The sequence below is a fragment of the Podarcis raffonei genome, chromosome 6 (assembly GCF_027172205.1).
Source record: "Podarcis raffonei isolate rPodRaf1 chromosome 6, rPodRaf1.pri, whole genome shotgun sequence".
Taxonomy (NCBI): Eukaryota; Metazoa; Chordata; class Lepidosauria; order Squamata; family Lacertidae; genus Podarcis; species Podarcis raffonei.
This window is the reverse complement of record NC_070607.1, coordinates 22,342,129-22,367,311: the sequence shown is the minus strand read 5'-3', so window position 1 is coordinate 22,367,311 and position 25,183 is coordinate 22,342,129. Positions and strand designations below refer to the sequence as shown.

Sequence of the window (25,183 nt, the reverse complement as noted above, 5' to 3'; positions counted from 1 at the left end):
TGCCTAGGCAACTGTGAAAGAAGACCCTATCAGTTTCTCACAGCAACAGAAACTTTTGAGATTGGTTCAGTAGGAAACAAAGACATGAGCTATTGAGAAAGATATTTTTGGCCAAAACGTGTTGGGCACATTGTATAAATAAAGAACTCATCCCTTTTGGGGCATCTGTGAGATTAATTTCTCTTTTTTTGCACATCAGCCATGAAAGAAAGCCAAGTGTTCTTTTCAAAGTAAGCTCGCCTTCTAAATGTGATTTCCATAAGCCTTATACTGATATAGTCCTAGACAGTTGAGATGAATGCCTGCAGTTTTCTTCTTTTGCAAGTACTGTATTCACAGTCAAAATCCGCTGTCTGAACACTTACCTCAAAAACTTCCTCATCAAGAATCCTTGTTCCAAAGACTGTGATGCCATTGGTGTCAACAATTGCTCGGTCACTCCTGCCAAGTGGTTTCGTGGTTTTCTTCTTACAGTCCACAATCAGAGTGACGGATTTCTTCTCCACACTAATGGCTACCCGATGCCACCTAGCACAAGAACAGAACTGATTTTGGTAAAATAGGAATGGTTTTGTTCCCAAAGAATATTTGCAAATACAGTGGAACCTCAGTTGTTGAACATAATCCATTCTGGAAGACCGCTTGACTTCCAAAATGTTCAACAACCAAGGCACAATCGCCATTTGGCAATTGCAATGAAGAAAATGGAGAAACATGCTTTGCAAGCTGTTCAACTTCCAAGGCACATTCGAAAATGGAAGCATTCACTTCCGGGTTGTCGGCGTTCAAAAGCCGAAATGTTCAACTTCCGAAGGATTCAACAACCAAGGTTCCACTGTACCAATAGTTAGGGGGGGATGACCTATTATATTTATTCTAAATATTTATTTTCCATCCTACTCAGCAGGTGAGGCCTGCTGAACTTCACTGTCAGCCACCCTACATTCACTGAATGTCTGCATTTAATAGTAAAGGTAAAAGTAAAGGACCCCTGACAGTTAAGTCCAGTCGCAAACAACTCTGGGGTTGCGGCGCTCATCTCACTTTACTGGCCGAGAGAGCCAGCATTTGTCCGCAGACAGTTTTTCCGGGTCATGTGGCCAGTATGACTAAGCCGCTTCTGGCGAACCAGAGCAGTGCACGGAAACGCCGTTTACCTTCCCGCCAGAGCAGTACCTATTTATCTACTTTCACTTTTTGGCATGCTTTGAACTGTTAGGTTGGCAGGAGCTGGTACCAAGCAATGGGAGCTCACCCTGTCGCAGGAATTCAAACCGCCGAGCTATGCATTGTATGGGAAGATCAGCAGTGGTGGGAAATCTGGCTTTCAAGGAAATTTGTTTGCTATTACTGAACTTGCTGTTGAGGAATTCCTGATAAGCTTCCAGTTTTCTATAGAACACAATTTGGGGAGCGGGGGGTGGAATCCTGGTCTGGTTCATCTGGCTACAGGTATTAGTTCTGTTCACCACCTTAAATGCCATATCCACCTTCATTTTTCACTTACTTTCCATCAGCAATGTTGACCGTTCTGAAGAGGGGATAATCTTCCGGCGCAGGCTTCCCATTTTGATCCTCATACAGGAAGACAGGCGATCTGCCCACCTCAACACCAACTTGCTGGATGCCTTGTTCGTTGTAGACAGAAAAAAGAAAGGACTGGATCCCTTTTTTAGGTTTCACTGTAAATAGTATCGAAAAGTCTTCAGGGAAGTTTCCACCTGTCAAGAGAAAAATGCAGAGTCACTAATCTTGTGGAGAAGAAATGTCCTACACCTTAGGACTGCATGGTCATATCCCATGCCCAGGCAAAGCTCTGGCCCTACTCTGTGACCTCCTCAAGTGCTTTTGCCTTCTGGGATGTGTCCTTCATAAGTGATTACGCCTCTCGTTTGCTTGCCTGGATTGAGAGTTACGCATCTGAATTTTGTATGGTTGGAATATAGTCAACTTACAGAGGTAGGAGTCAATGCAGTTGCCCCATCAACTTTTTGCCTCTGGCCCTAACCTCTGCTGCCATGCGGCCCCCAGAAGATTGTGTACAAGGGAATGATAACCTTGGACTGAAAAAGGTTCCCAGCTCCTGACCAAAGTGAATCAAACTTTCTATTACTTCTCTTGAAAACAAGTGCTACAAATTACGGGATGCTTCTTTCTCTTAAAGCATTGTACTTTCCTTCCTATTCATTCCGCTCTACAAGCACTTAATTGTATGGCCGCTTCTGAACCTCAATCACGATTTCTTTAAGTGCTGCAAAGGGAGAATAATGAAATCCCAAGTCCCATTAAAACCAATTGGGCTGAGAAACTCATTTAGATGAAGACTCACATGATGAGATTTTACATCACCGCCTTTATTGCTTGTTCCTTCCTATTCTGCGATATGATACATGTAACCTGTAACTCCTTTTGTTTTCTATTCAGTTGCAGTTGTTACTGGTTGTTATCTGACAATGAAAATTATCTTTAAAAAGCAACGGGGTTCCTATACCATTCTTGATCTTATTCACATGAAGTCCCCTCAAGTTCAGTAGAACTCACCTTTAATCAAGTAGGCTGCAATGAAACTGTGTCACAACAAAATAAATGGAACTTACTTGTGAGTAAGCATGATTAGGACTCGAGTGTTGGTCTCACTGATTTTAGTGTGGCTTGGGCAAGCCTAATATTGGTCACAATCATCCATCTTTTGATAACCTAGATCACTGTAATGCACTCTACATGGGACTACTCTTGAAGACAGTCAAGAAGCTGCCATAATTTTGCATGGTGCAAATTTGCAGAAGCTGCACTTACTACCTATATGCTACCAAACCCAATTCAAGATGTTGGTGTTAAATTATACAACCCTAAATATATGGGGACCCATATAGTTGAAGAAGCATTCAGAGGTCATATTCCTTGTCTTTGCAGGTGTGATAGGTGCAGGTGTGCCCATATGATTTTGTGTGTGTGTGTGTGTGTGTGTGTGTGTGTGTGTGTAGGAAAGTGTGTGTGTGTGCTTATGGAAAGTTGTGAGACCAAGTTTCTGTGTATGCCTGGTGTACACCTTTGGTTATTTAGATGTTTCTGAACTCCAACTCCCACCAGCTCCAGGCAAGTATGGCCAATAGCAAGGAATAATGAGTACTGTAGTTCAGCAACATCTGGAGGGCCAGATGTTCCCCATACCTGGGTTATGCATATGAGCATAGAGTCCTGCATTTATTTATTGCTAAGCAGCAAACTGGCTCGACTGCTTAACATCAAAAAAACATATTAAGTGGCTTACGGTAAAAGACAGAAAAACATAGCATGGTGTAAAAGCAAATTATCTTGCTGGTTTCCTTTCTGCCCCATATTCCAGCCTACCATGATAATTTTGAATGCTATTTCCATCTTCCATAGCATTAAGCTAAGTGTCATTTGCAAATTTGATAAGCATCCCCTCTACACCATGTGAGTCAGGGGACCTGTAGATGAATGAAATAGCTGTGGAGAGAGCTATTCCTGTTTTAGACACTCGAAGCCCTTAGTGCATCTAGGAAAAAGAGGAGTAAAGCGAGTTCATTTTTAAAGCCCAAATTAGAACCGCTTAGCATCCCGGTGGGATGGGCTCCAACGTAATTTGCATTTGAGCGATATAAAACTGCTGGGGCTGAATCATAAAGTGGCTTTGTGGAGCTTAAACAACATTAGATGCTCTACAGGTTTCAAATTGCTTAAGCTCCTTAAAACCGCTGTAAGTGAGAGAGGGTTTAAACAGATTATGCTCACGGAAGGTTTTGAAATATTCCAAGCCATTTGAATCTGTCTCTAACCTTGGATACAATTCTGGAAATTTGACTTGTAAACCTTTCAGAGAGAAAGGCAAATTTAAGGGCAGAAGCTACAGGAGGTGGGGATGGCTTGCTTGATGAACTGAGGCCATCGTTTCAAAAACCTATGGATTTCTTTCTAACCCTATTTGTGTTTCACCTGTTTATTCATGAGGCATAACTATAATTTTTTATTAATGCATACATTTTTTCCATTTTGATCTGTTTTGTTTATTTCAACAACAACAAAAAACCAAAAAAAAACCCAACAGCCTAACTTTATTACCATAACTTGACCATTTGTGAGCTAGGCCAATATGGAAGCACTTCAATCACAGAAGTTATATGAAAGTTCCTGTTAGTTGGAAGGAATTTATTTGAGAAGAAGAAGAAGAAGAAGAAGAAGAAGAAGAAGAAGAAGAAGAAGAAGAGGAGTAGTAGTTTGGATTTGATATCCCGCTTTATCACTACCCGAAGGAGTCTCAAAACGGCTAACATTCTCTTTCCCTTCCTCCCCCACAACAAACACTCAGTGAGGTGAGTGGGGCTGAGAGACTTCAGAGAAGTGTGACTGGCCCAAGGTCACCCAGCAGCTGCATGTGGAGGAGCGGGGACGCGAACCCGGTTCCCCAGATTACGAGTCTAGCGCTCTTAACCACTATACCACACTGGCTCTCAAGGACTCCTCAAGGCTTAAAAGGGCTGCCAGCCTCTGACTTATTCAAAATGAGAATGAAAGCCAGGTATCGTGTGTAGGGCTTGCAGGAAGGTGGTTCTTATCAATTGTAAGCTATAGGATTTTATAATTTGTATGGGAGTCCAGAAACATTTCCATTATATGTGGTGCATCAGCACCTTCTCCTCCTTTCCCTAAATATTTCTTGTTGTTTTTCTGTTTCTATGGGTTTCCCCCCTCCTCATTTCACTCACCCACCCCACTTCCCCCATCCAGTTCTCCAAACCACCCCCTCTTCCCCTTACAGCTCACCCCACAAAACCCATTACAGCTTGTCCAACCCCCACCTCTTTACACCAAGAATTTTTTCCCAACCTTGGATTCCCAGATATTGTTGGACTACAACTCCCATCTCCCCCAGACAGCTTAGGCAGCAGCCATGGATGACAGGAGTTGTAGTCCAACGACATCTCGGGACCCAAGTCTGAAGAACACAGCTTTAGACCAACCACACATTAAGTGACAACAAAGAAACAAATGTGCATTGTATTGGAAGCACTTTCTGTTGACACGTACAACAATAGAGCGTCCTACGTGTGAAAGCTATTTTGTTCTCAGCTGAAAATGGATATGCTCAGCGTCCTACCTTTTGGCACAAGTGACTGCAAAAAGGAAGAAAAAGCTCAGAGCTGCACGAATGAGGCCCAGATGGACAGAGAGCTTCAGACTTGAAAGGAACTGAACACCTGCCTTGTCTGAACTGTTAATCTAATCTAAAGGATATGCTGAGAATGTTTAAGGCAGGTGGCACTAATTCATCTAGTCTGGGCATGTGCTTTCAGGCTGCTAGAACAAACTGCAGATAGAAAACCCTGTGGGAAGGTCATGGACAGAGGTTTTGAAGCGTTCTCCCAAATTGGGCAGTGGATAGCATTATCTTTACTAGATTGAGTTTTTAAAAAACACAACTCCTCCCAGCTGCTTACTGTAGAGAACAAGGCTTTATGTATTCCTCCAAGCTCAAGTGAGTATCTGTAAATATTAGCATCCTTTGGCCACCAAAATATTAAATGCAATGTTTGTCATTCAAAAGCTGAGTGCATTTATCTCAGCCTTAAGTTCACTGATTTCAACTTTGAGTATGTCCTGCCAACCTAGCAGTTCGAAAGCATGTCAAAGTGCAAGTAGATAAATAGGTACCGCTCTGGCAGGAAGGTAAACGGTGTTTCCGTGTGCTGCTCTGGTTCGCCAGAAGTGGCTTAGTTATGCTGGCCACATGACCCGGAAGCTGTCTGTGGACAAACGCCGGCTCCCTCGGACTATAGAACGAGATGAGCGCGCAACCCCAGAGTCGGTCACGACTGGACCTAATGGTCAGGGGTCCCTTTACCTTTACTTTAACCCTGCATATCATCCATTATCTTTACTATACAGTGGTACCTCGGGTTACAGACGCTTCAGGTTACAGATGCTTCAGGTTACAGACTCCAATAACCCAAAAATAGTACCTCGGGTTAAGAACTTTGCTTCAGGATGAGAACAGAAACTGCGCGGTGGCAGTGCAGCAGCAGCGGGAGGCCCCATTAGCTAAAGTGGTACCTCAGGTTAAGAACAGTTTCAGGTTAAGAACGGACCTCCAGAACAAATTAAGTTCTTAACCCGAGGTACCACTGTATAGACTTAAAGAAAAACAAACAAACACACAATCCTCTCAGTGTCTTCCTGTAAAAAAGCAACTTTGGTCCTCAAATGGTCTTCAGAATAGCAACTTGATACAGCTCTTCAAGCTGAAGCGAGTAACTGCAAATATTAGCATTCTTTTGCCAGCCACATATTAAATGTAACAGTTTTCATTTGAGAGTTTGAAGGCATCGCTTGAGCATCATATCTCAAACTTTGAAATGTGAATGGAATTTCATTTCGTGTATCCAGTACACCCAGGCTGGATTAAGAGGGGATGCAGATGAGCATATGTCCCAGGCAGCAAATTAAGGGGTGGGGGTGGCCAAATGGAATCCTATATAGCAGAGAGGAGGCATGTTGAGCGTGCCCAGGACTGACTCCTCTTTCACGTTCCTTTGAAGGCTAGAATGCTCCATCCATTCTCAGCCAGCCTACTCACTTTCCTGCATGCAATTCCTTCCTGCCTATGGCTGCAAGACAAGTGCTAACATACTAGGCTGCTGTGATTACCACATCAGTATTAAATACAATTGCATCTCACCTGCCAAACATTACTGAATGGTTGCTGTCAAATATCAAATACTAAAATCAGGTACCATGGTACCAGAACTGCAGATATAAAATATTCTAAGATATTCAGGAAATATTTTATTTTTTAAAACTCATTTTTATTTAAATTTTACTGCCCAAACACCCACACCCCCAGTTGAAAATGAAAATTATAAATGAACATACAAAAAGATAAAGAAGAAAAAAAATGAAAATTACAGACACAAATATGAATAACTAAAAAGAAGAAAAGATAAATATATCGTATAGTACTAAGGTCCAGTATAAATAAGAAAAACAATATAATGGAATGGAAAGTCAACCAGAAGAAAAGATGAAACGAAATATGGTATAATTACAGTATATTCAGGAAATATTTTACTGATATGCCTTGGCTTAGCTCAGCACTGGAGTAGAATGACCAAACAAACAAATAAACATATAAAATGTTTGGATGGTTGAAAACAACAGCAGTCCCCTTCCCAGAAGCCCACAAGTTTGTTCGTTCATACTAGGTCCTGATTTGGCTTAGCATGATGTGCTCATGAGGACAGTATCAGATTTTGTGAAGTTCTACAGCAAACTGAGCTGGTTCACACATAATGTTAAACCATAGTTAACAAGTAGTTGTGGTTTAATGAAAACGAGAAGCATAGTAGTGCACACTACTGATTAGCTCCTTCCTCTCTTCTGTCTTCAGGAGGCAAGAAATCAGAGGCTAGCTTTGCACTGTATGTGAACAAGTATTCATGTTTTATTTCCCATAAAGAAATAACAAGTGGTAAGCCAGGAATAAATCTGGAAAGAAACGAACCACAAGCACTCACCTTTGGTTTGTTTCTTCACAGCATGACAAAGACAGGAGCAGGGGAGGAGAGTGACAGAGGCATTAAGCCTTAGTATATATATATATATATATATATATATATATATATATATATATATTGCTATGGTTTAACATTATTCACAAACCAAGGCTTTGTCAGGTTTGGGTGACATGATAAGCAACAGTTATTTTTTTTAAAAGGAAGAAAACTCTTCCAAACACTTCCTCACGGCCACACCAGAGAAGGACAGGGGTTAGTCACAAGACCTGGGGAAGACTAGGCTCAGTCACATAACAATAAACCATGGCTTGTCATGTTTTCGTTTACCTTGGGTATTGACATTATTTTGCCCTCCACTTCCTTGTAGCTATTATTCTGCCTGCCATAAGACTATCCTGTACTGGAGTTTAGTGCTCTCCAGTTACATAATTGTTTTTAAAGGTAGAATAATTTGTTCAGGTAACAGGGGAACTAAACTCATTGACAGCCTTAAAGTGATAATGCTGTGTTCACAGACGATTTTGTGCTCAGTTCATTAAAGCATTCACATTCTCTCCACTTCTTTTGTTCAAGTGGAGAACTATGAATGTGTGTGTGTGTGTTTTCTCTTTTCCTCTGCTGTTCAAATGGTCCCGTCCCCCCTACTTCTTCACCTGCATTCCCAGAGAGAAAAGCTCTTGAGGCCATCTGGGGGGCAGAAATGTTAGTTCCTCAGATTAGTTCTAACACTAGAAATCCTACAAATGTCACAAAAGAAGAAAAGGCGGTGAGCAAGGAAGACAGAGCCAAAGGCTATTTTAATTTAGGTAACTGCCAACATACAACATAATGAGTGTGTTTACTCTGGCAACCAAAACACACACACACAAAAAACACCAAAATGAGCAGCTTCCATATCACTGCCAAACCTACCAACTATATTACAGTGCCGTTCTGAAAAAATAAAAGCCACCACCACCAGCCTAACTGCAAGTTAACACAAGACTTATTTCCCCTCAAGGGAATGTCTGTTCTGCACTCTCCAGCCCTGGCTTTGGCAGAGGGCATTTTATTCTCTGCTAACAGCTTCTAAAAGGCAACGGTCCAATGACCATTCAAGAGCTTTCAATGGCAAGGTCACTGTGATTTAAGACTGAGTGACAGCTCCGCTCTACCATCAGTTCTTATTTGTGTAAGCGAGCCTCTTCTCAAAAAGGAGAGAGAAAAGCTCTCTAGCTAGGGCATTAGGTGGCAGGAAAACCTTGATAAAGCAAGGGGGTTCTTTAATACTGTCGAAGAGTGACCCGCAAGAGAGTGCCATTGTTCCCGAGCGACTCAGAGCTTGTTTTCAAGGGCAGCTGCTGCACAGGCCAGCCGAGAGATGCTGCTTCCTCAGGAGGAGACGGCTGTCAGGTGGCCAACACTGAGAGAGAAACTCCCCTCGCATAGGGCCAGGAAGGCTGACTGCTTAAATCCCATTGGAATGAATGGGATTTCAGTAGCAACCACCGTGCAGGACCGCAGCCACTAAGTTGTAAATTCCAGCATGTTCAATCTCGTTTTTCTTCTCCTCAGGCTCGCCAACTGCTCCTTATTTCAAGACTAATATAGTGGTACCTCGGGTTAAGTACTTAATTCGTTCCAGAGGTCCGTTCTTAACCTGAGACTGTTCTTAACCTGAAGCACCACTTTAGCTAATGGGGCCTCCTGCTGCTGCCGCGCCACCGGAGCATGATTTCTGTTCTCATCCTGAAGCAAAGTTCTTAACCTGAGGTAATATTTCTGGGTTAGCGGTGTCTGTAACCTGAAGCGTATGTAACCTGAAGTGTTTGTAACCCGAGGTACCATAGTTCCTTCTTTAAAAATACAAAAAGTTAATACTATCTCTGTACTTCAGGCAGATATACTTTCTGGTCTGGTTATCCCCTGCTAAGGCATACCCTCCAACATTTCTCTGATGAAAATAGGAAAAAGGTAAAGGACTCCTGGACGTTTAAGTCCAGTCAAAGGCAACTATGGGGTTACAGTGTTCATCTCGCTTCAGGCCGAGGGTGCCGGTGTTTGTCCACAGACAGCTTTCCGGGTCATGTGGCCAGCATGACTAAACCGCTTCTGGCACAATGGAACACCATGACGTAAGCCAGAGCACATGGAAACACCGTTTACCTTCATGCCACAGTGGTACCTATTTATTGACTTGCACTGGCGTGCTTTTGAACTGCTAGGTTGGCAGAAGCTAGGACACAGCAACAAGAGCTCACTCCATTCCAGGGATTTGAACCACCAACCTTCTGATTGGCAAGCCCCAAAGGCTCAGCCACCTGCATCTGATGAAAATAGGGACATCCTATCCATACCCTCCAACATTTCTCCGATGAAAATATGGATGTCCAGTTCTATTTTTCTAGAAAAAGAGGTGCCAGAATTTACCATGAACGCCACCCTTGTTCTCTTAGAATGGCAATGGCGCCCTTTGTTGCCCTCCATATACTATTGGACTACAGCTGTCATCATCCCTGATCACTGGCCATGCTGGCTGGTGCAGATGGGTCTTGAAGCTCAACAACATCTGAGAAACTATGTGTTCCTTACTCCTGACATCATATCCTGTCTATAATCTGAAAACAGTACAATCCTATAGATCTCTACACCAGAGGAAGCCACAATTAAATCACTGGTGCTTAAGAATAGAGGCTAAACCAGTTTTCCAGTTCCGTTACAATGGGAAACTATGATTTAATTAAAAAATCCAGAAGCCTTCTGTTGCAAAGGGAAGGGGTGGTGGTTCTAATTTACATTATTTGTATCTAAATTGTCTGCAATCTACAACGTAATTTGCTGTGGTGCCTGGGTAACTTTACCAGAAAGAAAATGAACTTTCTATATCATCACTTCCTGTGATGCTTTAATGTACTTCCTAAGGAGGGGTTGGGAACTGTTCCATGGTAAAATGTAACCACACTAGCCCCTCTGTCTGGCCTTTGGGACTCTCCCCAGGCTACACATCGGACCTGCCTGCTCCTTGAGTGCTTTCATTTGTCAGGAAGCTGCCATTAAACTCTGATAAGATTTCTTGTTTTCCTGAATTGAGGCTGGACAGGGGATGAATGAGTCTTCTGTACGAATGTCAAATTCACATTTGGCGCTCTGCTCACTTTGGCCTTTGGCCCCAACTCATATGTTGCCCCTGAAAAGCTGTCCAGAAGAGAATGTGGTCCTCAGTTTGAAAAGAAGTTCCCCATCCCTGTTCTAAAGTGTTGGTTGATGAAATGAAGTGTTGGTAAATGAAATCGTAATCATAGTTTTGGGGTGTCATAAGCTTAAAGACAAAGCCAAGAGCCTGTAAAAACATAAAAGATTAACTTCACCTAAAAATAAATATTGCAAGTCACAAACAGCTCCCCTCACCTGGGTACAATTGTTTGGTTGGAGCACTGAGTTGTGCGTTTTTTGAAACTCTGTAGGCAACATCTGATCCTTTGGAATTCCTTCTGTTTATGCAAATTCCTGCTGTTTTTGATATTCCTTCTGGTGAATTGTGAAACTCTAATGCTTTGAGCACGTCGACTGGTTCAGCTGAAAAACAAAGAGAAAAAAGACATTATTCACACTCCTTCCAAAATATTGCATTTGCTCACTTCTTAGAAACTGAAGTGATGTATTCAGGAGCATGTTCAGGGATTAAACATCATTTTGGGTCACCCCCCCCTAAAAAATCTCTGGTGGTACAAAGCCTATTAGCAAATGTCCAATAGGTCCAACAGCCCCCGAGCTCCCTTGCTTGTGCTAGCAGAAATTAGGATCTCATGAAATAAAACTGGTCAGAGTCACAACAAATGCAGGAGGCCAGTATCCCTCCAATCCACTAATCTCCAACCTCTGTCTTTTTCTCCAGAAACAGATGCAGCAGAAGGAAGGTTATCAGGAAATCAGATGTGGAGTTAGGAAGACACGACTGTGCGTACTCCAAACTAATATGGCAGAGTTGGCTGGAAGAGGGAGGAAGTCTAAGGCAAGAGTCTGAAGGCAGCTCTGTTTAGGGAAGCTTTTAATGTTTAATAGGTTATTGTATTTTAGTGTTGGAAGCCGCACAGAGTGGCTGGAGAAACCCAGTCAGATGGGCGGGGTATAAATAATAATTTATTTATTTATTTATTATTATTATTATTATTATTATTATTATTATTAGAGCAACGGAAGGAAGGAAGGAAGGAGTAATCAAAGGGTGACAAAGGTCCCCTGGATTTAAGAAATCTCTCTTATTTTAAAGGGGAAGGTCTTTAATCCAAATTATCATACACACTTTTAAAGCATTTTTGCTTAGACCTCATGAGAAGGATGCCTTATGATGTACCACAAACTTTACATTTGTCAGGGTGCCATGAAGCAGGAGCCGTGTGGAATCTGTGCCTCAAAGAGACAAATTTACCTCCACCACAAACTTCAGCAGTTTTTAGACCAGAAGCATTCCATGGGAGAACAGAGAAAGGATCAGGGAGGTGCTAAGGCACTCCTAAGATGAGCAAATTGACATAAGGGTGCAACACTGCGGAACTGCCCAGATTTAGAAGCTGCACTCCTGGCCCTGGGCAATGACACAGGTTCTGCCGCCACCACAAGACAGTCAACTCTTACAAATTGTTGGGCAAGGAGCATGCATGACTAGCGCCATCTTTTGTACGGCAACTACAATTTATTTATTATTTGTTAATTAAATTTACACACCATCCTTCTTCAGAATATCACAGGGCAGTTTACAGTATAAAAACACAAAAATACATAACATATAACCACCACCCCACACACATTGTTTAATTAGCCAAAGGCCTGGGAGAAGAGGAATGCTTTTTACTGATGCCGAAAGATATGCAATGAAGGCTCCATTTGAAAACCAAGGCACAGCTTCCAATTGGCTGCAGGGGCTTCCTGCACTCAAGCGGAAGCCGCATTGGATGTTCAGTTTCCAAAAAACGTTCACAAACCGGAACACTTACTTCCGGGTTTGCAGTGCTCGTGAGCCGATTTGTTTGACAACTAAGCCGTTTGAGAATCAAAGTACCACTGTATAAGGATTTCTTAACCTGAAGAGTAACGCTAAAATATCAATGAGGAGGAAGACAAGTAGTCATAGATTTGTCTTTGAACAGATGCAATGATAGCTAATATCCTTGACCATTGGCCATGCCAGCCAACATTTAGAGGGTACCACACTGGCACAGAAACCTGGCACAGAAGAAATAAACTGAGAAGAGACACAGCTACAACAACCAGGAACCCAACTTTGGTAAACCACAGAAAGAAGTTTATACAGAAAACATTTCTTCAGTGAAAAAGAGGAAACTTTAAACAAGTTACGTAGCATGCTATCAGTTTGATCAAAAGTTGGATTTCATTCAGCAGTCTACCCTTCTGTTCACCACCCTTACCAAAATGATAGCTTTATCATGCTTTGTCGTGGTTTTCTCTCTAGCTGGAAACTGAGGGCAAGTCATGGATTATCTCACCACTGCACTGAGCAAAATCCCTCCAAATGTAGTCAGGAGGAAAGGGGTGATTTCCAGCAAGAAATTGGTGCATTTCCTCATCAGAATCCAGAGCACATTCTGAATAAAGACACAGCTGCTTTTTTCTTAAAAATGCAAATAATAATAATAATAATAATAATAATTTTTATTTATATCCCGCCCTCCCCAGCCAAGGCCGGGCTCAGAGCCTTGGTAGATAGGAAAACCAGAAGCTTCCTGCATGTAGACAGTCTTCTTCAACATTGGGTCCCCAGATGTCATTGGACTACAGCTCCTAACATCTTAGACCATTGGATAAACTGGCTGAGGATGATGGGAGCTGTAATCCAACAATGGCAGGGGACCCAAAGTTGAAGAACACTGAAGGGAAATAGTAAGTCAGATCACTGGAACTTGAAAGATAGGGTTCTCTTGGTCTTTCCCTAGTCTGCCACAACTTAAGATATTTCAGGGGGGTTTTCTGGCTGCAGAAACATATGCATAAACCATGGGTTGGCCTGTGCACCCGCATTTGTCACTCACCAACATTAAGCACCAAACTACATGCCACAATAAAACCCACTGTTAAAAATGCATGCTGGAATCAGCTAGTTTTAGCTCAGTGGCAGAGCACATGCAGAAGGTCCCAGCTGAGATCCAGGTAGGATTGAGGAAGAAGAAGAAATAGAAGAAAAAGAAGAAGAAGAAGAAGAAGAAGAAGAAGAAGAAGAAGAAGAAGAAGAAGAATTTGGACTTGATATCCTGCCTTTCACTCCCCTGAAGGAGTCTCAAAGCGGCTAACAATCTCCTTTCCCTTCCTCCCCCACAACAAAGACTCTGTGAGGTGAGTGAGACTGAGAGACTTCAGAGAAGTGTGACCAGCCCAAGGTCACCCAGCAGCTGCATGTGGAGCAGCGGGAAAGTGAACCCGGGTCACCAGATTACGAGTCCACTGCTCTTAACCACTACACCATGCTGGCAGAAAGACCTGTATCTGACACCATGGAGAGCTCCTGTGGCTGGTGAGCATAGACAACTGGTGCAATATATGTTCTGACCACCTGGCTCCTGAATGACTGAATAAATGAACAACACTTGCTAAACAGGACTCTGAAAATATATATATATATATATATATATATATATATATATATATATATATTGCAAGGTTAGTGTATCCTATGGATATATCTGTCGATTTTGGTTTCTCCCAGTTTCTCATTTTTCCAATCTTAAATTCTGTTTGCCCCATTATCATGTCAGTTTGACATTTTGGTAATAAAGAGAATACTTTCACACACATTTCATACAGGAAGCTCAACAGGTAAAGCATGAGACCCCCTTAATCTCAGGGTTATGGGGTCAAGCTCCACATTGAGCAAAAGTTTCCTACATTGCAGAGGGTTGAATAAGATGAACCTTGTGGGCCCATAACTCTACAATTCTATGATTCTCATAATATATGCACTTCTACACGATTTTGACTATAGTTCACAGCTTACAAGCAATTCTTTCCAATGTACTGTATGTCAGTATGCTATTTTCCCTAATATACACATTTTTGTGTGAACGTTTCTCTAATATACACATTTTGTACCTCCCTTTTAAAACCAAAGAACTGCACCACAAAATTCTAAGGAGGCCAAATTTCAAAGCATAACTGTGTTTCTATTAGCATATTGGTTCAAGAAGTGAAAATTCCTTGCACCCCTATCCTATCTCCCATCCACCAGTCCTATCTAAGCTCTTAGAAGAAAGCAAGTGGCAGCAAATCCTATAACCAAACTTAAGTCCTTTCGGTACCCAGTACTCATCACAACCAGCTTATTTCACAACAAAAAGAGGTATCAGCTTGGGTCCAATGGCAAACTCGAGAGTTTAAAGTTTAACCCATTTTATCCTCAGAGCAACCCTGTGGAGTAGACTAGGCCTAGAGAAAGTGGCAAACCCAATGCCATCCAGTGAAATTCATGGCTGAGTGGGAATCTGAAGACAAATCTTTCTAGCTGAATTCCAGCAGTCCATTGGTTATTTGGCTTTCAATTCTGTAAACAGGTCCTGAAAACTGTCCCAAAGCACAATTGCTTACTGCAGCTCCCCCTGCATAAGAAGATTTAACTGATTGATTAATTAATACTGGCTTAGGGGGATTATAGTATTTTTACAAGGAATATGCATGTACATTAACCAGTGGTAACATTTTTATGGATTCTTAATCTGGAGACTGGATTAGGAAATTCTCAAGAGACATTCCAGCTTTATGATGCTATGACTGTGTTTATAAAAGCCAGGCTCTGTAGCTTTGATGCCTTTAGATATATTGCATCTAACCAACATTCAAACCAACCAAGTTAACCACTGGCTAGATAACGTTGCATAAAATTAAGTGAAGCCTTATCCTAGGCAGGACATGGAAACCTTATTATTTATACATCAACATTCATTTGCTGCAGATATGGGGAAGCAGTGGCCCACCAGATGTTGTTGAACTCCAACTCCTATCAGCCCAGTCAGCATAGCCAATGATGGAGTTGCAGGTAACAGAATCATAATATCATAAAATATAGAATCAATGCTGGAATCTCAACTAAATCATACAGGACTGATGGCCATCCAAACTCTGCTTAAAAACCTCCAGTGAAGGAGAGTCTACAACAGGTTTCCTCAATCTCAGCCCTCCAGATGTTTTTGGCCTACAACTCCCATAATCCTTAACTAGCAGGACCAGTGGTCAGGGATGATGGGAATTGTAGTCTCAAAACATCTGGAGGACCAAGGCTGAGAAAGCCTAGTCTACAACCTCCTGAGGGAATCCATTCCGCTATCAAACAGCTCTCACTATCAGAAAGTTTTTCATGATGTTTAGTCAGAATCTCCTTTCTTGTATCTTGAAGCCATTGGTTTGAGGCTTACCCTCCAGAGCAGGAGAAAACAAGCTTGCTCCATCTTCTATGTGGCAATTGTAAATATACTTGAAAATAGCTATCACATCGCTGTGGTCTAAACCACAGAGCCTATTCACGGTTTGAATACCCACAACAGGGTGAGCTCCTGTTGTTCGGTCCCAGCTCCTGCCAACCTAGCAGTTCGAAAGCATGTCAACTGCAAGTAGATAAATAGGTACTGCTCTGGCAGGAAGGTAAATGGCGTTTTCATGCACTGCTCTGGTTCTCCAGAAGTGGCTTAGTCATGCTGGCCACATGACCCGGAAGCTGTCTGTGGATAAAAACCGGCTCCCTCGGCCTATAGAGTGAGATGAGTGCTGCATCCCCAGAGTCGTCCATGACTGGACCTAACGGTCAAGAGTACCTTTACCACATCTCCTCTCAGTCTCCCCTTTGCCAGTCAAAACATACCCAACTCCCTCATAAGGCTTGGTTTCTAGATCCTTGATCATCTTGGTCTGCTGGAGAACCACATGTTCCCCATCCCAGTTTTAGTGGCTCGCTTTATTCCCTCAGCAGAGATGTCAAGCACCAGTTAAGTGCGAGGCTGAAGGGGCACTCCACACAACCAAGTTCAGATGGCAATGAATATGGAAAGTATTATTTTTCATCACCCGTAATGGTTGTGTAATGGTAATCATAACTCGTGTTCCTACTTGCTTGCAACTACAAAGGTCTATGGAGTATAAATATATGTTCTATGTTGCATAGATCCCATTCACATAGAAACTGATGGTTTATCTGTACCTAAATATATGCCCTATACGTTTTGATAGAAAACAAACTCATTCACACCACACCCACTGGTGGCAAATGAAATTTAGTATTGTTATAGCAGTATATTGACCCAAAAGTCACAGTTCCTTAACATAGCAGGTACTGCAGTGTAACAGGGGCACTGGTAATTGGACAAACTAATGCAATCAGCTCCATGTCTGAATGCAGCCTAAGTGTGCAAGCATACAAATAAATTAGTACTTTTTTGTTCTCTTTTCTGGCCAGAAGCCATGATTTTTTGAGACACGGGGTAGCCTCCTTATGAGATAGCATTCCCATACCTCACTCCTCTCAGTGGCCTATTTGTGATTTCATTCATGTTGAAATTCACCACCTGAGCTCACTAGAAGAGGATAATAATAATAATAATAATAATAATAATAATAATAATAATTTTTTACTGGTACTATGATAGAAAAATCCTAGGCATGTTTACTCAAGATTAAGTTTGTGTTGCCATAAAGAAAACAAGCAGAACTAAATGGCAAACAGTTTTCTGAGCACCAGCTCACTGTAGCAAACAAAGAAAAGATCTCTTTTCTCTTTTGCCTTCCAACTATACTAAAAGCAGTTGTAAAACTTCAAGCAAGGCTCAGACAGGTTGTTTTCTTCATACACTTTTAAAAGACATCATTTGCCTTAAACTTGAATTAAAACAGAGCAAACAATTGCTTAGAATCCTAACACTTCATAAAATAGTTGAAAAGAGTACAAATGATTTTTCTCTCTTAGCTTAGATCTGATATCAAAATTACTATGCATTTTCTCTCTCCCCCCCTTCCATTCTAGCATTTCATAAATCTGCATGTCCTCTGTCAGGAACACATGGCGGCAAACCTGGAATTATTCAGCGCAGCGCAGCGTATAAGCCAGCCTGAAGGCTGATATCAAAAGCTGCTGAATTTGTGGCCAAACCTCATATTGCCTTGTGAATGTTCTAAAGACACATGTTCCAGGTTTTCCCTATCTGTCAATAGATTTTTATGCAGTTCCTTCCATCTGGAAATAAAAAATGCAGAAACAAACAAACACAAAAAACCATAAAGTAACTCAGAAGGTTTTGCATGATTCCCAATGAAAAGTTGAATAACGGAGGGCAAGTTTTCCTGAAAGATGATTTGGGCAGCTCTACCCATCTTCCCGGTGCAGTATGTAGCTATGGGAAAGATGGGGTGGGTGGCCCTCTGCTGTGTATTCTCAGTTCACGCAAGTTCAGTTGCTGAGGTCCATTCAGGAAGGGTCATTGGAAATGTAAGGAAAAAGAGGGTACCTTTCATCATATGTGGTGGAATTGTAAAAAGATAAAGGAATTCTGGGAAATGATAGATAATGAACTTTTAAAAAATGTTGGCATTTGATAAAAGACCAGAAGCCTTTCTCCTAGGAATTATAGGTGCAGAAATACCAAAAGATTTGAGAAGAATATTCATGTATGCAACTACAGCTGCAAGACTGCTGCTTGCCCAGCAGTGGAAAGAGGAGAAAAAGCCGACAAAAGTGGACTGGCAGACGAAGTTATTAGAATATGTAGAGATGGCAAGATTGGCAGGGAAAATCAGAATCTGGGAGGACCAAAGCTTCAAAAGGGAATGCGACAAATATAGACTGTATTTAAAAGAACACTGTAATCATTTGAGTTCTTTGGCAGGCTTTCAGTAACTTGCAATGTTACAAAGACTTTGGATATTTTGGAGGACCATAATGTGGAAGAATTATAATATGCAGTTAATTTAGATATATAAAGGACCCACAGAGGGGAGGAGAGAAGTCCTAAGTTTTGGAAGAACCTTGTTTGATTTTGAAATTGAAATGTGGTAAATATGAAATTTATTTTGTAAAATTAATAAAAATTATTTCCAAAAAAGAAAGAGAGGAAGGGTCGTAGTTCAGTGGTAGAGCATCCTGCTCACATGAAGGCCCAGGCACAATCCCTGGCATATCCAGTTGGAGCTGAAAAAACACCCCCATCTTGAAACTCTGCCATCAGTCAGGGACACCAGTACGGAGATAGATGGACCAGTGGTCTGATGTGGTATAAGGCAGTTCCCTATGTGCCCATGCACACCGTCAAGCTAATTCTCATTTAATCCAAATTAAATCATTTCCAAAGAGGAGATGCAATTTCAAGAGGGTGTGCGATGAAACCGTTGGCTTCATTTCAGAATAGAGTAAGCGTTACCATTAGCACAGGCACTTGAGGGGGGATGGAGACCAGTGACCAGAAGTCTCTGCCTCCACAGCACTTTTAAAGTATGTGCAGAATGAATTTAAGGAGGATATTGGACAAGATGGAACGTGCACAGAGGAGGGTGGTCAAGATAATAAAGGATCCGAAAACCAAGCCTTTTGAGGAACAGGTGACGGGGTTGGGTATGTTTCTACCGGTAAAGAGGAGACTGGGTGGAGATGTGATAGCCATCTTCAAATATCTTTAAAGCTGCCACATGGAAGATGGAGCAAGCTTGTTCCCCCCCTGCTCTGGAGGGTAGGACTCAAACAAATGGCTTCAAGATACAAGAAAGGAGATTCCGACTAAACATCAGGAAGAACTTTCTGACAGTGAGAGCTGTTTGACAGTGAAACAGACTCCGTTGGGAGGTTATAGACTCTCCTTCACTGGAGGTTTTTTAAGCAGAGGTTGGATGGTCATCAGTCCTGTATGATCTAGTTGAGATTCCGGCATTGCAGGGGACTGCGCTAAATGACCCTCAGGGTCCTTTGCAACTCTACGGTTCTTTGATTTTATGAAAGTGTAAGAAGAACAAAAAGAGCTTCTTCTGCCATGCCAACACCCAACTACACAAACTCTCACCTCGCCTTTGAAAGCTGATGAAACATCCCTCCTCGTCCCATTTTCCACCTGACAATGTGTTGCAAATTGGAGGCAAGAGGGGATATTTTGGGTCAGCCGTACTTCAACCATTCTTCAAAACTGTCTGCATTATGTTATGGTTCTATGTGCTCTAGCAGAAAGGCTGGCCACAGGTAGAAAAGCATAACCACCACCACCCCACTTTTAGTTGACTTTAAGCATCTGTTCTTTTTTTCTACCAGAGTCCACAGGCATAAAAACAGATGAGGCACCACCAGAAATCAAACAGATGAATAAAAAAACAAGAGGCAAAGCATGAAAGGAATGTTGGGAGATAGAAAAGATTTAATGAGGAATCTCAAAGGCCCAGACTACATCACCACTAAGAATTAACAGAATACTGATTGTGCCAAAACGTCAGTGCCTCATGAGCTACATCCAACACTCTCTTTCTCTTATATATGCTGCAAAGATTTTGAACATCAACACCAGGCATTTCCAAACTCGGCCCTCCAGATGTTTTGGGACTACAATTCCCATCATCCCTGACCACCGGTCCTGTTAGCTAGGGATGATGGGAGTTGTAGTCCCAAAACATCTAGAGGGCCAAGTTTGGGGATGCCTGATCAACACATTTTGAGCATCAACATTAAACCATCAGGAATCACACCAAGGCAGTCATCAAATCATTGAATGCAGATCTCTGATAAGGGCTTTCATTCATTACATTCAATGAGTGTCCAATCTGTGTACACAATACTGGATCTGTGCATTTGTACAGTTATTCATGTAATGTTCAATGGGTATACAGTCTGTGCACCTGCACATGTGACAGTTGAGTTGTACATCTACAAGCTTACACTCTTTCACACTTAGACATGTGTACAGAGTGCGTATACCTATGCTCATTAGAAAGCCTTGTGTGGCAAACAATAGAGCAGCATTTATAAATCCAATGCATTACCCCCATGCGTGTTTACTTAGAACAAACATCAGTCGGGTTTTCTGCAGTAAACGGTGAGTTTTTCTGGGGGAAGTGGCTGGACAAAAGAAAAATACTCTTGGACCTGTGTCTAGAAATCATGGGAGAAGCTGAAGTAATCATGGGACAAAGGGAAGTGTGGATGAGCCCTTGCTTGGGAGAAAATAACAATGAACACAGTGGGAACTACTTGAAAATAGATCTGCACAGAATTGGGCTACAAGAATATGGTTGTGTATCAGAGTGAGATCCACAGGGTTGGTTAGTTGTGTGATCCCTACCATACATACACATACAGGTCTGATGGGATAACTCCATCGATTTCTCATGTTTAGGCGGTGAGTGCCATTGTTCATGTAGTCAAAACAGCTGCACCCACTCATAACTGGAAGATATCATAACTTCCACTCATAACTGGAAGATAACTGGAATGTGGGGAGGACCCTGCACTTTGCAGAAATGTTGCTGCTGTTGTTGTCGTTAGGGTTGTTAGAACAAACCCTAAAGGGGGGCAAAAACAGTCGAATGAGGTCTGAGCATGCTCAAGGGCTACTGAACACTTCCAGACTGTGAGGAGGAAATGGAAAACCAGGGGAGCCTGGAAATGGAACAACTGGAATCCTGAACAGGGAATGCTCCACATTGCAACATGCAGCAGACGGCATAGTGGGTTGGTGGTGTTTACCTGACCTCCCAGCAGGTGAGTCACCGCTGCTTACCAGGAGAGGAAGGTACAAGGCAGTGGGTCAGGTGGTGTCATACAAACACATCAGCTGGAGCACCATATTGGCTCAGCTGGTGTGTTTGCATGGCACCAACCTCACGGGCACCTTGTTCCTCCCAGAAAGCAGAAGAAACTTACCTGTTAGGAGGTCAGAGCAGTGTTTGTGCCCCTTTCCACATTCATTTGCTACTGCCCACCCCAATTATCATTTATGCCATCTACCCCAACCAAGTACTGCAATTGTTTTTCTTTGGTGTGTCTATGTGAATGGTCAGAAACTGCCATCGTCCCTGAATTGGGGAGTTTAAAAACAACTGGAAGACCACAGGTTCCCCATTCTTCTATACCTCTCATTGGAACTGAAAGTATGCAACTCTTCTAGAAAATGCAAGCATGTGCAAGCTCACCCTTAATGAGGATTGGTACTGTATTTCGTAAAAGCATTCCTGCATTATCTTCAATCAACACGAGCATCTGTTGAGTCTTTAATCACAGACACATAACACCTTCCCAAAGATGGAGAAAGAAATGGCCAAAGCGGGGGGGGGGGTTTCCCTAATAAATGATAGCAGGTTTTTGAAAGTGTGTGCACAATATCACAGCTGATTAAATCCTTCCAAATTATTCTGTTTCCAAATGGCTGCACGGTTGACTCATAGTTCAAGCTCCCTTTGTTTACTGCTCACAATTTTTCTGTCACAATTAATGGCTGACTAGAATTAGGAAAAGAGAACCTCTATCAGGAGGAAGAGTCCTTTGCTAGACAGTTCAAGGAGAGACAGAGCAGTATACATCCCTAAGCGTATTTCAGAGGATACAGGCCTGGTCTCACACCAAACGTCCTAGCCAATAAGAGGATACTCATTAGGGAAGTAGACACTGTTTCATCCTTGGCATGGCCACTGAAGCCTCGGCCTTGCTCCAAGTTGTAACTTGCTGACACTGGCCTGTAGTGTAGCTGAAGACCTATCAGCAAAATACCTTAGCAATGAGAAGGGAGTTTTTCCAGGGTGGTGGTTGATGACTCCAGGTTGTGGAGATCTAATATTATAAGACCCATTTCAGCAATCCAGGTTAAAAAAAAAAATGTTTTAGGGAATGGATAATGCCTCTCCAGATGTTTGTTGCCTCTGCCATAGCTTGCCAACCACCTCTGTTTTGCATACGTTACTGGGGATGGCTGGGTGGTGATGGAGAATTCACTTACCCATAGATCTTTGATGCTACCATGCACATGCATTGTGACCAAGGCTCTTAGTTTAGACATTATCTTAATCAATCTTGTATTTTCCAATACTCTTGGCTGGAACAGCACTAGAATCATGAGTTGGGATAGGAGAGGGGAGAGTCCTCCTCCCTCCATACTTTCAGTCACTGAAGGAGAATCATCAAGAAAAGCAGGCAAATAAGTGAGTAAGGGGGTAAGGGGAATGAGTTGGAGAGTTATGGGTGGTGAGCTGAGTGGAAGCAAGCAGGTGAGTGGAACTGAATTCTTCCCCAGCTTGACTTAAAATCCAAGCCAAATAAGAACTGAGGGGAGGGTGGGAGTTCATGATGCTCACGTTATATTTCAGTGTAATGAATCACCAGGGTTCATATTCTGAAGCAAGGAATTACAGATCCTCAGCAACATACTTATTTATTCAGTTAAGCCTTTTCTTTGCCCAATACCAATTTACACAGCCCATCATTTGAAGCAGATGTGTTAGTAAACCAGCCACAAACATTTCCTTGTTGTTGTTTTTATATAAAAAAAGCATCAGAGAATTGTTTTATTAGTAACTATTATTCAATCTTAAAAGGAGAGTGGCGCTAGTAAATGCTAATACAATAAAATGAAGCATACTAATGAAAAGCAAAAATAACAAAAAAATTAAAGCAGCAAATGGAATTTAATATCAGAACTGAACTGGTTGTACTTAACTATTGCATAACTCCAAGCATCTCAGATGCATTCAGAAATGCCTAGTTACTGAACAGTCAGCCACAACAGAATACTATACAGGAGGAAACTTGCATACTACACAACACAGGCTAAAGGAATTCACATAATCACATCAAAAAGGGCAAAATAGGGGGAGAATGTTTTATAGAGCATATGGGGGTTGGGGTGATTGTTCCCTGATATAAACAAAAAGTTGGGAGAATTTAATAGAAATGCCTGCCATGTTTACACTAACCTTTACCCATTCTCCTTTACCCATCCTGGGAATGGGTCCTGTGCCATCAGCAAACTTGTTCCTGTATTTCAGTGGGTGTCTGCACTTCCCCACTTGCTAGCATAACATGTGTGAACCATCCTTTAAGTTCCTTACCTTAGCCTACCCAATCCAGAGAGAGGAGGGGAAATACTTTGCCAAGCAAAAGAATTCTAACATGAAACCCAATAGGCATGGGTGCTGTGGGACCACAACTCCCATCATGCCTGACCAGTGACTGTGCTGACTGGGGTTGATGAGAGCTGGAGTCCCACAACATGCAAAGGGCCACAGCTTCCCCTTCCATGACATACCCTAAAACCAACCCATGTGTGCTTGATATGGGCCACTATAGGCCATCCCTGACACAAAGTTCAGGCATTGCTCCTAGGATACATAGTCACATAAACATCACCTTCTTGGACAGGACCAAGGTCCATCTAATCCACCATTTTCAACCATGGTCCAGAATCATGGCCAACAGGGCCACCATCCCTTTGCTTGTTCCCACCATCTGATTATGCACTGAAATTCAAACTCAACAAGTCTGATTTCCCAAGGGGAATGCTCTTACTCATTAACACACCACGTGGCTCCCATCTCTTTTTAAATGGTCTGACTACTTCATATGCCGGGCCATATGCTAGCTTAAACTTCTCTTCCCCAGCTCCTCACTGCCAGGTGGAGCAGCTGATGGACAGACAGCCTCCTTGAGAGAAGAGTGTATGAGCAATTTGTGGTGTGTTTTTTTCTAAATGAAAGTGATGTCAACTGTGATGGGCTGGGTGTGTGCCCCCACCTGCCTCCTGCCTGCAGAACTGCTGATTTACACATGTAAAAGTGCAGGTGGTGCTGTGGGTTAAACCACAGAGTCTAGGACTTGCCAATCAGAAGGTCGGCCGTTTGAATCCCCACGACGGGGTGAGCTCCCGTTGCTCGGTCCCAGCTCCTGCCCACCTAGCAGTTCAAAAGCACCTCAAAGTACAAGTAGATAAATAGGTACCGCTCCGGCATAAAGGTAAACAGCGTTTCTGTGCGCTGCTCTGGTTCTCCAGAAGCGGCTTAGTCATGCTGGCTACATGACCCGGAAGCTGTATGCAGGCTCCCTTGGCCAATAAAGCGAGATGAGCGCCGCAACCCCAGAGTCAGCCACAACTGGACCTAATGGTCAGGGGTCCCTTTACCTTTACCTTTACCTGCCACTAGGCCAGATCTGATTCCCCTGCCCCCATGGGCCAGCTTCAGACCAGTAGGTATGGCTGTCCAGCTGTCAATCACCTGACCTCTCAAGTGACAACTGATTGGTGCCGAGATCAAGCCCTTTTGGAGTCCCTTTTCAGGTGCAGTTGGGATTCACACTTTCAGCTCCTGACTGATGCTTTGCAAGTGCATCTTTATATGCTTCACACATGATGGCACACAGGACATCAGGCGTAGGGAAGGCGGACATGGTTTAGGGGAAAATGCTGACTGCAAGGCCTCCATCTCTGAATTAACGGTTGCAACTGTTACGCCAAAGAGATACTGCTTTTTAAAGAAAATGTAACACAAACATTGTATTGCTTCAGTTTCATAGCAGAGGAGGCTTGCCTGGGTTCCACAAGGGAAGAATTTTCCTGAGTCAGTGAATACAGAAATAACCTATTTCTTTGTATTTTTATGTTGTGGGGACTGGAAGATTTTGTGGGAGAACAGGATAATAAATCCTGCTTAGACAACACCAGTGGCCC

General features: G+C 42.5%; 1 protein-coding gene across 4 annotated transcripts in view; it reads right to left on the bottom strand.

Annotated features, from left to right (window-relative positions):
* The window catches only part of COL11A1 (collagen type XI alpha 1 chain), a 255,976-nt gene that overhangs the window by 211,654 nt on the left and 19,139 nt on the right, over nucleotides 1-25,183 (bottom strand). For all 4 annotated transcript variants that reach the window (XM_053391592.1, XM_053391595.1, XM_053391593.1 and 1 more), the window contains exons 2-4: nucleotides 10,920-11,087; nucleotides 1,508-1,721; nucleotides 366-528 (exon numbers count right to left, since the gene is read on the bottom strand). In XM_053391592.1, the coding sequence (XP_053247567.1) occupies nucleotides 366-528; nucleotides 1,508-1,721; nucleotides 10,920-11,087 (545 nt within the window). The remainder of the gene's footprint in view (nucleotides 1-365; nucleotides 529-1,507; nucleotides 1,722-10,919; nucleotides 11,088-25,183) is intronic.